Source organism: Erinaceus europaeus, chromosome 2 (assembly GCF_950295315.1).
Source record: "Erinaceus europaeus chromosome 2, mEriEur2.1, whole genome shotgun sequence".
NCBI classification, from domain to species: Eukaryota; Metazoa; Chordata; class Mammalia; order Eulipotyphla; family Erinaceidae; genus Erinaceus; species Erinaceus europaeus.
The window spans coordinates 36,801,643-36,820,115 of NC_080163.1; the positions used below are offsets into that span (position 1 = coordinate 36,801,643).

Consider the following 18,473-nt stretch of genomic DNA (forward strand, 5'->3'; position numbering starts at 1 on the left):
TGACTTGAAAACACATCTAGTCTCTATTTTGCTCCTAAAATTACTGGACACCGTGAGCAGAGAAAGATAAGCAGGGCTTCATCCATGTCTTAAAGACACAAAGAGAAAGAAAAAAAATTAAAAGATGGGGGCCGGGTGGTAGCACAGAGGGTTAAGCGCAGGTGGCACAAAGCACAAGGACCGGTGTTAGAATCCCAGTTCCAACCCCTGGCTCCCCACCTGCAGGGGAGTCACTTCACAAGCGGTGAAGCAGGCCTGTAGGAGTCTATCTTTCTCTCTCCCTGTCTTCCCCTCCTCTTTTCATTTCTCTCTGTTCTATTCAACAATGACAACAATAACAACAATGACAAACAAGGGCAACAAAAGGAAATAAATGGCCTCCAGGAACAGTGGATTCATAGTGCAGGCACCGAGCCCCAGCAATAACCCTGGAAGCAATAAATAAATAAATAAATAAATAAATAAATAAATAAATAAATAAAAGATAGGAAATAGAATCAGGCAGTGGGGCATCTGGTAAAGCACATACACTGCCACGCATGAGGACTCAGGTTCAAGCCCTGGTCCCCACCTTCAGGGGGAAAGCTTCCCAAGTGGTGGGGCAGTGCTGCAGATATCTCTTTATTATCCCCCACTCCATTCCTCCCTATGAAAAGGAAAAGAAAGAAAAAAGAAAAAATTGACCACCAGGAATGATGGAGTAGCCTTGTGGGCACCAATATCCAGCAACTGCCCTGGTGATAATTACTGTTTTATTTATTTTTTTTAATTTTTTAATTTTTTTAGAAATTTCTTTTTTTAATATTTATTTTATTTATTCCCTTTTGTTGCCCTTGTTGTTTTATTGTTGTAGTTATTATTGTTGTTGGATAGGACAGAGAGAAATGGAGAGAGGGAGGGGAAGATAGAGAGGGGGAGAGAAAGAAGCCTGTGAAGCGACTCCCCTGCAGGTGGGGAGTTGGGGTTCGAATCGGGATCCTTATGCCGGTCCTTGTGCTTTGCGCCACCTGCGCTTAACCCACTGCACTACAGCCCGACTCCCATAATTACTGTTTTAAAGGTAAGGAAGGTTAGAAATTTAGAGAGAGTTCAAATGTGACAGTGAATGATCAAAGAAAGTTCTAGAGAAAAGGTACAGCCAGATCTGGTTCTTGGGGGAGGAGAAGATTCAGACTTACACAAAGAAGGGACAACAGCACTTCAGGCCCTGCTCAAGGTGTGAGCAAGGTCAGCCACCAATCAGCTGTCAATGAATGCTCTGCTCTCTCTAGATGTGCCCAGGCCATTCTTTCAAATCCCATCCTCAATGTCAGCATCTCATTTAATCACTGATAGGAGATTCCACCGCGTATAAGTTTTAACATTACCCAAACATAATTCATAGCCAGGAAAGTGGATGTAGAAGGTAGCTGCTCTTGAATTTGGAGCTCAGTCTGTCTGCAGAGGCACCACCTCCTTCTTCCTGAAGTACTGAAATCCCAACTCCTGGACATGGGAAACAATGGCCTCTCCTGGGCACTAACCTAACTGGGGAAAAGGGAAAGGGTCTTGCAAAAAGACACCCACTAGCTAGAAATCTTAATCTTCGAAATGAGCATCAGCTGCTCTTTCTTGTTGGTACCTAAAGTATTAGGGTGTTAACAGGAAAGATAAAGAGGCTCCAGATTGATATTAGCTTATCTTCAATTTACCGCCAGCTAAATCCCACCTTAATTGGTTTGACTCTATTAATTGAAATAAGTGATTTACAACAGTGGGCCAAAGAACCCTAACAGTAAGACTAAATAAGCATACCTGTGTGTTTGCCTCTCTGCTTGGCTATTAAATATTCAACAATAGATCTGCAGGATTTAAGTGTTCATCTTCCCTCTGTATGGATGTTAGTGCCTTTATTAAGCTGTCCCTGGATTGGAAATACAGGGCTCCCTTTGCTAGCACACCAGCCCCCAAACTCTCTCCAAAGAGCATTATGGTGCGTCCTTCATGGATTTAGATGGGCGAGATAGTGTGTCTATTTAATCATCTGCTCCCCACAAAAGGAAGCCACACTAACGTCAGCAGGCAAAATGTGCATTAAATTACTTCTGAAGCTCCCTGAAGATTAAGGCTTGTAGGTTTGGGATTGCATTACAATTAAGTAATAATGAAAGAGGAAATCATGTCTTTTTGATCAAATAATGCATTAATCCTACCCTACACTGTGTATCACCATTCATGGGCTGAAGATGTTGACTTTAAGATGTAGTTTTTCTCTCTCGCACCACAGGACAGAGTAAGAAGGGCAGATAGTGGGAGAGAAAAATGCCCTGAAAGCTCTCAGAAGAGAATTCACTACCAAATGAGTAAGACCCTGAGCAGTGTGAAGGGAGGGTGGGGTCGTTTCTCCCGGCTCAGCATCCACAGCGTTTTCTGTCTTCTGCAGAGAAACCACGTCCCTCATGACCCCCAGTTCCTGGGGCCTTCAACCAGAGTGCAGCTAGGTTGGGGTTGAAAAATCCCCTTTGGTACTTCAGACCAGAGTTCACTTAGCAATTAGCACTATATCGAATGTCTCCAGGGAGGTATTTGAGCATACATTTTTCAAGTATTTTAGAAGCATTTATATGTACCTAACATGCCATTAATCATTCTTATCTGTTCATTAAGGCAGTCTCCCTTGAGGGCCTCTGCTGCCAGTTCTTTCTCAGTCTGTTTCTTTTTATCTGTAAACCTGAAAGGGAGCCCATTTATTTAAAAACATATTTTATAATTAAAAGACTTCATTAATTCACATGGGTGTGCTCCACCAATGAGTCTGCATTTTCAAGGTTTTATTAAATCTACAGAAAGGCCATTCTCTTGAGGGTCTTTGTGGAATATATTTCAGTGCTGGAGAGATTCTAGAACATTACTCACAGCACAACATAAACCTCCTGCCCATGTCCACACACGCTGCTCCCTGCTGTCCCCTTCCAAAGAGGATGCCATTTCAATCACCCTCTGGTCTAACTGATCACATCTAAAGGTGGAGAGGAAACTGGATACTGCCACAGGAAAACATGATCATTTAAAAATGTCATGTCAGCCATTATTTGAAAATACCTCTGCCCGTGACTCCCTCATAGCCAGGTTCAGGCCTCTGCTGGCTCCTGGATCCCTCCATCCCAGTGCAGCAGGCAGGGAGGCCCCGAGCAGTGCAAGACACAGCCAAAAGCCTCCTGGGTTCATTCTGTTGAGTCTGTTGAGAGACAAAGAGCAAATGTTCAGAACTCTATAAAACATAAGCAGATCATGGAGTATGCAGTTCACACTTGTCCTTCATAATTGGCTAAGTTTAATTCTGATACAGCTCCTCCTCTTCTGCTTTTGGAGATGTCACTTAACTCTCAAGCCTTACCTTACTCACCTTTACAATGGTATAGAAACCCGCTTGCCATGCCACCTATCACAACACCCCTAAGAACAAACTCTCGGAGACAGCTAGCTCACCTGTCAGGCCACTACACCCCTAAATGTTCCAGTTCCCTCAGAAAGCACCTGAAGCTGAGGACACCATCATTGCTCAACAAGTGACGAGGAAGAATGTTGTCAAACTGGTGACACTGTTTGCACCTGGTGCCTCAGCTTATAAGAAAGGCAGTGAGCTTTAAAAGGGCATGATAAGGTACAGTATTTGTGTATCAAAACCAGTCATTCTTGGAACAGAATCCAAACATCCACAGGTAACAGAATTTCAACCACTGACGAGGTTTAAGGTGAGACTCACTTGATAAATGGTCTAAAGCCTTATAAGATAAAAAATGCACCATCCAAAGAACTACATGGATGAAAAAACTAAAAATCAGATGAAACAATCAATTTCCTTTTGTGTGCTGGACATTGTCCAAAGAGGATAATGTTTGTTCAATTAACTGTGAACATATTCCAATCTTAATTACAATTATTTCTTTAAAAAGATTAACCAGACAGACTCCATCATGTTGTATTCACAATCCCTACTCAAGGCAACTTTGAGGTCAAATGACCTCTAACAGCATGTGGCCTTTACCACTCTTTAACACGGCTGGAAAGACAAAAACAAACAGAGCTTGTGAAAGCCAGCACCCCATGAGATCTGGCCTGGGGTTGATCCAGAGCAGGCATCAGAGGTCAACATGACTGGCAGCTTGAGTTCTCCCAGGATGACAGATATGAGTTGACTATTATTTCTATACCTATATATCTATACTTATATATATTTGCTCATTTTTTTCATGGTCCTGGTTTCTCTTTCTTTTTAAGCCATACCTATGATTTCTAAGTCTGAGTGTCTTTCTCTCTCTCTCTCTCTGGCTTCTGATGGAATTGGAATTCAGAGCCCTTTGGTCTTCCTCCTCTAACAATGACTCCTCTGGAAATATTGACCCGGATGTGCTTTCTGTCTCCAGTTTAGACAGAAATGCCTGCTGGAAGAAATTAGACTGGCAACCATGGGCATATAACACTAGTCTGTGGAAAGGCAAGATTATAAATTATGACTATTTTTACTGAGGCCTTTCTTGTCTTAAAAATGAGTCCACAGGCTTCCACTCCTATAACTGTCTCCTTAGCTGCTTGTTATTTGACATCTGTTGGCAAAGCTGGCACTCTTGTGGAAACCATCAGAGTGCCCAATAACTATAACCTCAAGGTCACACAGCCCGGCCACCAGCAACACTTGCTCCGAAGGCTGGAAGAGGGAAGGCTAACCAGGTTGGTGGGGGTCCTGCTGAGACCTGAGAAAGAGCTGCAATGCTTTCAGCCACCAAGCTCCCACCAAAGTGGAGAGGAGGAGGAGTGAAAACTCACACTCAGGCTAAAGGAGAATAAAATCACTTCCCCTAACTGCAACCACTTCTTCTCAAAATAAATAGGGCAACTCCCTTCTTTTCATAGACTACTGTCTTCTGAATACACAGCCATGTGTCAGAAGTGGTAGAAAGCAGTTAATGGATTTGGGGATTTTTTTTTTTTTTTTTTTTTTTGCCTCCAGTGTTATTGCTGGGATTCACTGCCTGCATTACAAATCCACTGCTCCTGGAGGCTATTTTTTCCCTATTGTTGCCCTTCTTGTTTATCATTGTTGTTGTTATTATTATTGGTGTTATTGCTGTCATTGCTGTTGGATAGGACAGAGAAAAATCAAGAGAGGAGGGGAAGACAGAGTGGTAGAGACCTGCTTCACCGTCTGTCAGTCGACCCCCCTGCAGGTGGGGAGCTGGGGGTTCAAACCGGGATCCTTATGCCAGCTGTTCACTTACCGCCAGGTGCGCTTAACCTTTGCGTTACCGTTGGCCCCAGGGTTTTTTTTTAACCAGTAATATTAGCCCAAAATAGAACTAAAGAGACATTGTTTCCTCCCCTCTCCTCCCTCCCTCTCTCCCCTTTCTCTCCCTCCCCCTCTCCACTCTCTTCCCTCCTCCATCTCCCCCTCCTTTTCCTCCTCCATGTCTCTAATTCTTCTCTACTTTCCCATTGTCAAAATTGTCCATGGGGTAAGTTAACAAACAAAAGGTCTTTTTATCTCCCGTTTCAAGTCTTTGAGTCCAAAAGAGTGAAAAATAATAATAATCCAAACCTACTCCAGTAAATGTACAGATGGCAATTGCTGAAGTGATGAAATATTTAAGGCACAGAATTCATTATTTAGTCCTCCATTTGCCTAAGACCAATTATGATTGATGTTTTATTACTAATGGAGAGCAGCAAAATAAAATTGATTCAATATTTATCTTATTGTTTCGCCAAAACACTTCAAAAAAAGTGCATAGCCAGGCATCTAACACAAACAGAGCTATATTGGCTTATGTTTCAGGAAGTCTAAGCTTCAGTCCTGCTGCTCTGAAGTTGTCTCTGGTCTCTGAGAGTCTCTGTAAGATTATATTTAAAAACAGGGACATGTGTGAGGGCCCACTACTGGAATACTCAGAGGTAGCCTCTGTAATATTCAACTTAGCCACAGGAGATCAGACCTTATTTGCATTGTGGATGCATCTTAGATGTCATTTTATACACACAGTGATTGACAAGTCATTACAGCTATGGCAGCAGCAGTCTACAAATTCATAACTTGAGTTTTATGACAGTTCAGTTAAAAAAAAAGGATCAATTGTGTCTAACTCCACTGATCTAACAATCAAACAGACATTATGTATTTTGTTAACAACTACAGAGCAATTATGACCCGCCAGGCACCATCCTAAACACATTACAGGATCAAGTCAAAATCTTCTTGTCTTCTCCACAAAGAAGATAGTGATTTTCACCTCCCCAGGCAGATGACCTAGAAGACAGGCCACAAAGAGGGTGCCTGCCAAGGCCAGGTGGCAAATTCGTGGCTGAACAAGGCCTCCAAATCAGGCAAGCAAATTAGTTGAGTGCAGGCACATGCACTCACTGGGCCTTAGTGCCTCACTGTGCCTCCAACATTCCTGGAAGCCAATTTTTTCTTCCTTTCTTCTTCTTTATAGCACAGAGAGAAATTGAGAAGGTATGGGGAGACAGGAAGAGGAGACACTTTCAGCCCTGCTTCATAGCTTATGAAGTTTCCCCACCCCACCCCCGCAGGTAGAACACATGGCAATGTGTGCGCTCACCTAGGTGTGCTACTGCCAATCCCCAGTTGTCTGTGTTCTTAGCCCCCAAACCTCGGATGCCTCCCAGTATTTAAAGATCATTTATCTCCATAAGTCTGTGTAGAGCAAGATAGAGAACCCCAAGTCTCCTCTTTCCCCTGAAGCTTTCAAGAGCTATGTTCCACACCAACCCCAGGAAAGGGCCACTAGGGATGTTCTCCTCACCCCTCAGTGCCACTGTTTTGTTGGTTAAGAAAAATTATAGCTAGAAAAATAAGCTCATTCAGAAATGCACAGGATGCTTGGCAGTCAGCTTGCCCCCTCTGGCTCCATGGGGAGCTCCAGCAAGGAGAGAAACCATGTGGAGACTGTGGCTCTGATGACAGACTGATCCCTCCTCAAATTCAAACAGCCCAACTAGCCCTCAGAAGGAGGAAAATATAGAATCTCTTCATTACAGAAATGGGAAGGCACCATCAATGAGGTCACAATCCCTTCTTTTCACTATTGGAGATCAATTTAGGTGTAAAACTACACTCAATTCCCACTAGACTCCTAGGATTGCTTATAAAACTTCCTGAGGTTGTTCTCATAGAAAGAGCTGAGACTTCTTTTCTTTCCAACAACACATACAACATAGTCATTTGATATTCAAGACATCTCTTTCCCAAGAGAACACTTCACTGGTTCCTCTGAGGGTTCCCTCCATGGCTCACTTTCCCCAAGCGTAGAAGAGTCTGAGGCTGGGCTGCCAGAAACACAGACAGGACAGCCAAGCCCTAGAAGGCTAGGGAACTTGCCCTATAGGGGACATCACATCTGTGGTAACCCTGAGACTAAAACACAGGCACTCCCCCGCAGGCATCTTAGGCCCTGTGTCTCTCATGTTATCACAAACTCACAGAATATATTTCATGCTGGTTAGATAGACTAAGTCATCTACACTCCCCTGTAGAGACTGTGGTATTTTCTGGTGGTGTTACAGAAGCTACCTGTGCCGTGATTAATTTCTTTTAAATGTTTTTTTTATTATTATTATTGAATAGGACAGAGAGAAATTGAGAGAGGAAAGGAAGATAAAGAGGGACAGAGAAAGACACCTGTTGTACTGGTTCATTAGTTGTGAAGCTTTGTCCCCTGCAGGTGTGACTCACTGCTTCCAGCCGACACTTCCATTCAGAGAGAGAAAGACACACACACAGAGGAAGAGACACCACTGCACTGCAGTTCCCCCTTGCATGTGGTTCTCTGACATAATGTGGTTACATGAGCCTGGGCTGCACACATGGCAAGGCAAGATCCCAACAACCACCCATCAAAAGCTGAAAAACTGTGACATAAGAGTGAAAATGGCTAAAGAGCAATAGTTTTGAATATGTAAATTCCAAAATCTTTCCCTGCAGAGAGGACATGCCAGCAGGGATGCTGCCTGAGCCTGGCAGCACCAGAGGCCACAGGCCAGACAAGCACCTTCTGCAAATTAAGCCTGTTTGGGAAAAGCGAAAGGAAACGAGTTTGGTCCCTGTGAGCTTTGGGGAAAATTATTCTCCCAGATCTTGATAACATTAAGGGATCAGACACTAGAGCTAATTTGCACATATTTTGGTAACTGATAAGAAAAGAGATTAAAATGATTGGCAGAACCACCAACACCAGCAGCCTTGACAAGAAGGCTAAGGCTTGTTACCCTGGGCTACCTACCCTCCCAGCTTCTCTCTAACAGATTACCTCAAGGTCAGTGTGCTTGCAGTCAACAAAGGGATACCCAAATCCTACAGTCTCCTTTTCATCTCTCCCTCCACCCAATATCAAAAGAAACAAAACCCTACCAGCCCCAACCTAAACAGGGTTGGGGGTGGGGGAGCATGTATAATCATTTCTTCTGCAAGGTTAAGAACCATCATTTCAATACCAACACTTTAGGCAAAAAGAAAGGTGTTTAAAAACTTTGTAAACAGTCCCTAAAATACTAACCATGGGAAATTAGGAAAGAATTCATGTCAGGCTAACACAGATAGAATAAAGCTATATCGCATTTCCCATTAATTACTACTCTCTAGCTTTGATTAAGTGGACCAATTTTTGATAAAGTGGATACCTAAATTAGTATACTTATCTACTGCAGTGTAGATAAGTATCTATTTGCCACAAAGTTTAGCATATACTTGATTCCTAGGAACACTCATCCTTTCAACACCCAGATTTTACATGTGCTGTTCTCTCCACTGTGGCTCCATGTCACTTGATATTCCATGCTTTATGCTACACATTAAGAAATAGAAAGCAGGGAATCGGGCGGTAGCGCAGCGGGTTAAGCGCAAGGACTGGCTTAAGGATCCCAGTTGGAGCCCCTGACTCCCCACCTGCAGGGGAGTTCCATCACAAGCGGTGAAGCAGGTCTGTAGGTGTCTATCTTTCTCTCTGTCCTATCCAACAACAACGACATCAATAATAACAACAATAAAACAACAAGGGGAATAAATATTTTTTAAAAAGAGAGAGAGAGAAAACGTAAGGAAAGATGCACTCATGAACTAACTTACTAGCCCTAATTTCATTGGGTTAGTAAGTACACAGCTGACCACAAGGGCAACACAAGAAGGTAGATTTTGCAAAGAAATGCCAAAAGAAATAAATAGACAGGTAGAGAGATAGATAAAAGGCAAAGTGGGATTAAGGCAGAGTTTTATGAAATCGACTATCCAATGCTAGTTACTAGAATAAAATATTAAATCCCCCCACCTCTATTACAACAAGAATATAACTTTTAAAGAATTCTTGTAGCCCCTGACAAAAGAAGAATTCAAAGTGACTCATTGATCAAGGGAGAAAATCCCAACCTGCCCCTCCCTCCAGGTAGAATCTTAGGGATAAGAGTTTCCCCAACTAAACCAGTGCTGAGCAGTGTTCTGGTCTCTAAATAAATACAGTAATTAAACATTTTAAATAGAAAGCATTCCCCCCAACCCAGGGCTACGAGCTAACTGACCCCTTACTGAAAGTAAGTGTCTTCCTGGAATTATACTTGAGGATGATTAGAAATTTCTGAGAGGGAGTCAGATGGTAGCCAGCAGGTTAAGTGCACGTGGCGCAAAGCGCAAGGACCAGGGTAAAGATCCCGGTTCGAGCCCCCACTCCCCACCTGCGGGAAGTCGCTACACAGGTGGTGAAGCAGGTCTGCAGGTGTCTTTCTCTCCTCCTCTCTGACTTCCCCTCCTCTCTCCATTACTCTGTCCTATCCAACATCAACAACAATAAAAACAGCAAGGGCAACAAAAAGAAAATAAATACTTTTAAAAATTAAAAAAAATAAATTTCTGAGAGCAAAAGTCTGAGGAGCAACCTTAATGAGCAAGTTTGACACAAGTCTTCAACATAGACTATATTCTTGCATAATCTTCAACCCAGCGTGAAGTCTTGGGGGGAATGGATAGGTTTCCCTTGACAAGGAAAAAGGCTACTTTCCTTTGACTAAAGAGAGCAATGCAGCTGCTTCTTCTCACAAAGCTGCGAAGGGGAGCAGGCATGGCTGAATGGGAGATCTGCTCAAGTCTGCTGGTTTAAGCTTCTACCTGAGGGTCGCTAGGGACCAGGGACCAGGTGTCACAGCAAACAAATCCCTCCCTGGCTTCTGACCACTTGATTCCCAGGCCAGTCTTCCACCTGGCCACTGCCCAGATAGGAAACCGGTCTACCCCAGGATTCAGGGGCCACCTATGAAAAGTTACCTCCAATTTTCCTAAGCCTGGTGCTTTGAACAGTCTGAATTTCTTGCTGATCCCTTCTCCCCGACTGATGGCCTTTTGAACCTATCCCAGGTGCCGAATGTGTTAAAACGGCCACCCCTCAACCCGCCATCTACTAAAATCCTGCGTGTGTTTTTGTCCCACAGAATGTGAGCTAACGTTCCTGTCCAGGGTTTCTCCTGTTTCTGGTGCACAGGTTAGCAGCAACAAACCTATGAGAGGGAGAGGACTTAAGCGCCAGGGGTTGTTTTCACTCCCGGAAACCTCTGCGAAAGCGACACCTACAGGAGATGGAAGGGGAGGCTGCGGAAGCGCTATTCATCAACGTCGCCTCGGTTATCTGGAGCGAGGTGGCCGGGTCAGCGCGGGGACCCAACTCTCCGCGCCGGCGGCGATGCAGCTCGCACCCCACTCCGCCTCGGGCGCCCCTGCAGAAATGCGCGGAGGCCTCCATGTCCCGGGCCCGAAGTAGAGCTGCGGCTCCCACCCCTAGCCGCCCTGCCCCCAAGAGAAGCGGGCGCCAAGTCCTCAGGTGGCAGGCCTCTAGCCACGGATTCCGGGCTCCTCTCCGTCAATGCAGGGAGCCCCAAAGGCTTGCCCCGCGCCTGCCCCCAAACTCGAAGTGACGCGCGCCCCGGCGCCAAGCGCTCTGCCTGTGTCACCCAGATCCCCCCAAACTTGGAACAGGTTTCCTTTGCTGGAGCCAGAAGGGTTGGTACTCCCCCACAGAGCAAGGCTTCTGGCCCAGCGTCCCCTCACCCCCCCCAAAAAAAAAAAAACCCAAATTACTCTTCAGTGACTCCCCCAGCAAGCGGTCCCGGCTGCTGTCACTGGCAGCGACCAGGTGGGCGCGGGGTCCCGGGGTCCCGGGCGCGTCCTCCCGCCGCCGCGGTCACCTGAAAAAGGGGGCGGGGGTGCAGGCACCGCTGGCCCTTCGGCTGCAGCGGGGAGACACCAAGTTTCCCCGCAAAGGTGGACGGAGGAGACCGGGAGGACGCCCGTCTAGCACCCGCACCCTCGCCCGCACCCGCGCCCGCGCCAGGACCAAGGGTGCGGGTCCGAAGCAAGGAACCCCGGCTCGCCCAGTTCACCTAAGCGCTCGAGCTGCGGAGCCCCAGAGCGGCGCCTGTGGGGTCTCCGGAACCGGGCGCGGGCTGCGGATTCGGCCGAGCGGCTCGGCGCGCCTGCCGGCTCACTCCGCTCCCTGCGGCAGCCCGGAGCCCCTCGGCAGCCCGGAGCCCCCGCCTTCACACACCCCGGTCCCTGCCGAGCCCGGCTCCCCCGCGCGGTCCCGCGCCCGCCGCCGCCAGCCGCGGAAACTTGGCTCTCCCGGTGCGGGCGCTGAGAACAGGCAAGCGCGCCCGGGCCCTACGGGGAAACGCGGGACCGCGGCCGGCAGCCGCGGCAATGCACCGGCCTCAGCTCCGTCCCCGCGCGCTCCGGAGCTGCGCCGCGTACCTGAGGCGGCAGGGGCCGGGGTGGAGACCGGGTGGCCGCTCTCGGGCGGGTGGGCGAAAGCGCCCCGTGGCGGCGGCGGCAGCGGCGGCGGCGACTCGGTCCCGCGCGCGTCCTCCTCTGGGTCTCGGCGGTGCGAGGGTCCCGGCGCGCAGGAGGCTCTCGCGGCTCCAGCTCCCCGCGCCGCCGCTGCCCGCCGCGGCCCGACGCTCTGCCGCCGCCGCCGCCGCGGCTGCCCTATTTCTGCCGCCTGGACTCGAGCCCGTGACGTCACCCTCCGGGTCCCTCCTGTCCAATCGCCGCCACCTGTGCGCGCCGCCCGCCCGCCCGCCGCAGCCGCAGCTCTGAGCCGAGCAGGGCCCGGGGCAGGTGCGCGGAGCAGCCGGGCGCGCACGCTGGGCACGAGGACTCCTGGCGCTGCAGGCTGGCTGGGCGTCCAGGGAGGAGGTGCTCCGCCCCACTCCCCCGGGGCTCCACTCCGGGAACTCCTCACGCTCCTCCCACCCTTCAGCTCACCCTCCTCTCCGTCCTTCTTTCTGGACCGGGTTCCCCAAAGCTGTGGCTCTCCAAAATCTGCAGCTGGTTTCCGTTCTCGGTCCTCGCCTCCGGTGGCGTCCAGGCGGACCAGTCCACCGCACCGCCACAGCGGTCCCTGGAGGCCTTGCCAGGCGGCGACGCTCCCCCTCGCTGACTGCGGGGGAAGAGTAAAGTTTTCATTTCTTTCCTCAGAAGCTGCCTTCTCTGACTGGAGAGTCTCACACTAGTTAGGTGCTATTCTCCAAGCCTGGCCAAACTATGGCCAGAAGATGCCTTCTTCTCCCCTATATCAAGATAATTTTTGCGAGCTCTGAGCTCATTCCCCTAAGTCTGGGGAATCTCAGATCTGTCTGAGTCCCTCTTCAACATCCACAGCTTTTGGAGGATCCTTCCCCGCCCCCCAACACCCCAGAGGACATTTTGCTGTAATTAGTTGACCGAGAGAGCCGTCTTGGTACCCAGATAAAGTGAAAACACATTTTTAGCAACTGGGGTCTGCTGAATGGGTTATACTGTAGTGTCGGCCTGGCATCAGACTTAGTAGGGATAGCTTTGCAGTCTGGGCAGGAGTCCTGGGCGGGTGGGGGTTCCTGCTCAGGGTGTGTGGGCATCAGGTGACTTTCTGAAACTTAGGGAAACAGTATCTTATCCATAACCCTGTGTTCTCCCTTGGCTTGGAGGAAGGGACAGAGGGCTTGTATGAGGATAGAGATATTTAATTAGGAAGATAATAACAGAAAACTGGTATGGATGACGAGGCATGACATCCCAACATTAGATACTTACACCATTATTGGGCCCTTCCTAAGTGGCAGGAAGGATTCTAGGTGCTGGAGGGACACAGCAAGGAGTGTGCCATCATGGTCTCTGGTGTCACACGGGTTCTGATGTGGGATCCAGCCCAGCTGTGGACCCAGGCCCTGCCATATGTCTGCTTTAAGGATCAGTTTCCTCACCTGTGAAAGGTTTTGTGTAAAGTCTGGATGACTTCTATGGACTCTGTGGCCTGTGCTCAGATGAGAAAGGTCACCCTATCCTCAGTGCCTCAGGACTCTGGCAGGGCTGATGCTGTCAGATCAGACCACAGATCTTTGCCAAGGCCACCATGACTGAAACTCTGAGGCTGGCTTGGGGCCAGATTTCTCTGCAGCTGCACAGGGGAAGAGACGGCATATTCCCATCTCTTGGAAGAGAAGAAAAGAATAGGAAAGTCTAGGCACAAGAAAAGACAGGGAAGTTTGGAAACAAGCTAAGCCTCCCTCTGGAGTGGAATTCTACGTGATAGTCAGGACTGGAGACCCACTGGAGCAGCTCGGTGTCTGCTTTGGCTCCCTCCCAGACTTGTGTTTGGAAAAGCAGATTTCTGTTTCTAGCTCAGAACACCAGAAAAGCAGATTTCTGTTTCTGGCTCAGATTCTACCTGAGTGGTCCTATTAAATAACCAAGGCTGGCCTTGAAACATGGTTCTTCTTTAATAACTCAGGGCCATATGGAAGTCAGGGTATGTAGACTGATCAAAGTTAGAAGTAGTTCTGCTCACCTGGGTGGTACACCTGCTTTGTCAGGCACACAACCCAGGTTCAAGCCCAGCTCCACAAAGTTTGATGCTGTGGTATCTTTCTTTCTGTTTCTCTGTCTCTCTCTATCTGAAAAAAGTCAGCTCAGAATGGTAAAGCCTAAGTGATAAGCAACAAGAACAACAATAGCACATGCAACCATGTGATCAAAACTACTGCCAATCATCTTCCTACAGGTCACTTCAAACTTCAGCAGCACATCAGGAAACACAGAGACTGAGCTTAAACAGACTTCTTCTTCCCTAAGAAGAGAGGGAATGGAGCTGCTGCAAACCAGATGCACAAAAGAGCCCTCAGAGAGAATGCTAGCATCTGAAGTGAGCTATTGTGACTACTGTGCATAAAATAAGAGTGGAATTAAAAGTTACCTTGGAATAAAAAAAAAATAAAGTGAAGTGTGAATGATGAAATGAAACAAGTCTTTGGGGAAAAGGAATCAAATGCCAGTAGACCTTGATACCTCTTTGAATTGCTCTCTGTGTTCACCTTTCACAGCAATTCTTGACAGTGCTCCCCAACTTGGAAAATAGGCTAGATTTCATACAGAGGATTTCAGAATTTGCCGAAGACCTTATTTCAGAAAGCACACATATGATTCTCTGTAGTCAGACAGGGGAAATTGGCACACACACCTAAGGGGGGGGGGAATAAATGAAAAAGAAAAGAAGAAAGGTATTTTGGTTTCGCATAATTCAGTAAGCTTGTAGTAGGGATGTTAAGAGGAAACTTAGGTTCCCATTTCTGCCCCAGCCCCTGACACTGAGTCACTAGAGAGTGGTTTAGCCAGGCAGAGTCAGAAGCACACAAATGGGAGTGATAGCAATCAATACATGTTCATGAGCTCAAGTCCTCAATGCCTATTTTCTACTTTAGTAGTTTTGAAACCTTTTGTGTTTCTTTTCTTGCCCAAATGCATTTATGCAATCAAAACTACTGCCAGACATCTTACTTCCTACAGGTCACTTCAGATCATGGCAGAACATCAGAACACAGAGAAGTGACAGAGCCACAAACCATCTAGAGTCAGACATAAGCCTCCATGGCACTAACTTGGGGTCAGGTCCACCCTGGGCTCATCAGACTATACCCAGAAATGCCAAGCAGAAGCCAAACAAAAAGATCATGTGTGAAGGTAGGGAAGGGCAAGAGGATATCTTCCACAGCTTGCATAATTTAACATTCTGCTTCCTGTCCAAAAGATATCTGAGTCAATCTTCAAGCCAGACTATACAACTGACTGAAAAGCAGCCCTGGGCTGGGTCACCCTCCCTTTCCCACCTCTGCCCCTCTCTGGCATGATGGACCTGGATCACTTCCTCCATTTCTAGACTTTGTTTCCTCATCTCTCATGTGGTAGTGAACTCCCAAGGTCATTCATTTTCAACCCTGCAAGTCTGTGCTTTTATTTTGTTGGTACTTATAGATGCTAGAGCTGTTGTGATATAGAAAGAAAAAGTGCTATGATGTTAAAGATTTCCCGTAAGTCTAATATCCATGTTGATTTCTTCAATGATGATTCATTTAGGCAGCCATAAATAGAGGGAGCATAGGCAAGAAATTCAAAACCCAAGCCCTAAAACCACACTCAAAAATAGTAGGTTTTAACTATAACATAGGGAGCAAAGTAGTCAGCATGGGCGCAAGGTACTTACCCCGGAGATCGCTATGGTTTGAAAAGATCTTCAGGGTAGTGACAACATGGCACTGATTAGAAATTTTTACTTGCCAGTAAGAATTGTGAATGGAGATAAGTGAACATTCTGACTGAATATTTTTGACAGTGGAAATATTCCACACAATAGTCCCATCTGGCCCCTGAAGCTAAGCTGATGCCTCAGGGGCTGAAGAACACTGATTCCAGGAGGAAATGCAGCCCCACTGTGTGCTCATAATGTGGTAGGATAATCACTCCTTAAAGTCACAAAGCATGATCCCCCCAAGAACTGAGGAAGTTTGAGAAAAGATAGAGCAGTAGCAGAGGGTACAGAGGGAGTACCCTCCTTTATTCACAAAGGAAAACCCACATTTCTGGCATGGACCTGTTTTCCAAATCACCAGGGCAGTATGGCAAATAACATGACAGTTTGAAAAATGAGGAGCAGGAAAAGATGAGGACCTGTCTTGTGAATGCCCCACACCTGTGGACCTGTGCTCCACGCAAATTAAACGGCAGCATTATGAAAAGAGTTAAGCAAGATATGGATCTGTGGGATGGAAATGGGGATGCCGGGCAGTTATGCACTCAATAAAACATACATGTTACCATGTGCCAGGTATTGGGTTCAAGCCCCAGGGGGAAGATTCAAGAGTAGTGAAGCAGTGTTACAGGTGTCTCTGTCTCCCATTTCCATCTCAATTTCTCCTTATCTCTATCAAAAAGAAAGAAAGAGAAAGGAAGTCAGGAAAAAAGGAAGAAGAAAGGGAGGGAGGGAAGTTTAAAAAAAAAAAAAAAGATTGCTGGAACTGGTGGATTCATTTTGTAGGTGCTGAGCCCCATCAATAACCATGATAGCAACAAACAAATAAATAAGGTTTTGTTCAGATTCCATCCCAAATCTAAGCAGCCACACAGACCTCTTTGACCCATCCACTGGGGCTTCTTGCCCCATGAGTCAAGTTAGTAGCATCGATTACTCGATGCTGGACTCACAATCTTCTGCTCCTGCCAACTAGTCAGGAGATAGTGACCTTTATTAAGCCTGTTAAGTGGTCAAAATGCACCTCGGGATTCCCAGAAGGCTGCCTGTAAGGGCAACTCAGCAGGAAACATGTGGGGATGGCATGGGAGTGCCTGACCACTGTTGGGGGAAGGTGCTGAAGCAAGCAGACAGAAGAGAAATTTCCTCTCTCTCCCCAATTGAGAATCATTCTGCCCTGTGTCTGGCAGGAGATTTGCACCCCTTAAAGCCTGCTCATTCTTCTTCTTGTTCCCCAGGGAAGGATTCCACCTCCATAAAATGTGAACACATGAGTCTTTGTGGGGTCTGGGCGATAGCGCAGTGGGTTAGTGGGTTAGGTGCACATGGTATGAAGAGTAAGGAACAGCGAAAGGATCCCAGTTGGAGCCCACAGCTCCCCACCTGCGGGGGTGGGGGTGCTTCACAGGCGGTGAAGCAGGTCTTCAAGTGTCTATCTTTCCTCCTCTCTGTCTTTCCCTCCTCTCTCAATTTCTCTCTGTCCTATTCAACAGTAACAACCATAACAAGGGCAACAACAAAGGCAACGAAAATGGGAAAAATAGCCTCCAGGAGCAGTGGATTCTTAGTGCTGACACTGAGCCCCAGCAATAACCCTGGAGGTGCTTTTTGAAGGAAAGGGATGAGGAAACTTTAGGGAAAGGTGGGGGACCATGCCCCTTTCTTGGAGACATTCAAAGCACAAGATTAGAGTCTGTCCCTGGAAAGGCGGTGCCTTTGGGTCCTCTGATTGAAGAAGGACATCCTTTGAGCCCAGGACCAAAGCAAAGACAACCACAGACAGAGGTGGGGAATTCTTCCCCTCCCCCTGTGCCTTTCCCAGTCCTGGGCTGGGCACACATACCAAGGTCTCTGGCCTAAGCCCTTGCCCAGAAACCCCCAGTAGCTCCCAATGACACAACATACTGACCCTGGGCAAGATCCAAACTTTGGATTTGAGCTTTTTTATTCCCTTTTGTTGCCCTTTTTAATTGTTATAGTTATTATTGTTGTTGTTACTGATGTCATCGTTGTTAGATAGGACAGAGAGAAATGGAGAGAGGAGGAGAAGACAGAGAGGGGGAGAGAAAGATAGACACCTGCAGACTTACTTCATGCTTGTGAAAGACTCCCCTGGTGGAGAGGTGGGGGGGGAGCTCGAACTGGGAACCTCACACTGGTCCTTGCACTTTGCGCCATCTGCGCTTAACCTGCTGTGCTACTACCCAAATCCCACTTCCTTTTTTAGCACATTTTTTTCTTTTTTAGAGATAGCCAGAAATTGAGAAGAAGGGGGTGTTAGGAAGAGAGACAGAGAGACACCTGCGACACTGCTCCAACACTCATGAAGCTTTCCTCCCATATGTGGGGACTGGGAACTTGAACCTGAGTCATTGTGGATTGTACCATGTGTGCTCAATCAGGTTCACCACCACCCAGCCCCAGTTTGAGATTTTTATTATTATTATTATTATTTTATCAGGGGAGAGAGCATAATGGTCATGCAAAGGGATTCTCATGTCTGAGGCTCCAAAGTCCAAGGTTCAATCTTCACCATGTACCACTGTAAGCCAGAGCTGAGCAGTGCCCTAGTAAAAAGAAGAAAGAAAGAGAGAGAGAGAGAGAGAGAGAGGGAGAGGGAGAGGGAGAAAAGTTTATATTTCTTTTTCTTAAATTTATTTCTTTATTGGGGAATTAATGTTTTACATTCAACAGTAAATACAATAGTTTGTACATGCATAACATTTCCCAGTTTCCCATTTAACAATACAACCCCCACTATGTCATTTATCATCCTTCATGGACCTGTATTCTCCCCACCCACCCACCCCAGAGTCTTTTACTTTGGTGCGATATGCCAGTTACATTTCAGGTTCTACTTGTGTTTTCAAAGTTTATATTTCTTAAAGT

General features: G+C 47.0%; 1 protein-coding gene across 4 annotated transcripts in view; it reads right to left on the reverse strand.

Annotated features, from left to right (window-relative positions):
• The window catches only part of FSTL4 (follistatin like 4), a 491,259-nt gene extending 479,164 nt beyond the window's left edge, over positions 1 to 12,095 (reverse strand). For all 4 annotated transcript variants that reach the window (XM_060178083.1, XM_060178087.1, XM_060178096.1 and 1 more), the window contains exons 1-2: positions 11,777 to 12,095; positions 3,082 to 3,217 (exon numbers count right to left, since the gene is read on the reverse strand). In XM_060178083.1, the coding sequence (XP_060034066.1) occupies positions 3,082 to 3,207 (126 nt within the window). In that variant the 5' untranslated portion in view covers positions 3,208 to 3,217; positions 11,777 to 12,095. The remainder of the gene's footprint in view (positions 1 to 3,081; positions 3,218 to 11,776) is intronic.
• Between the last annotated feature and the right edge of the window lie 6,378 nt (positions 12,096 to 18,473).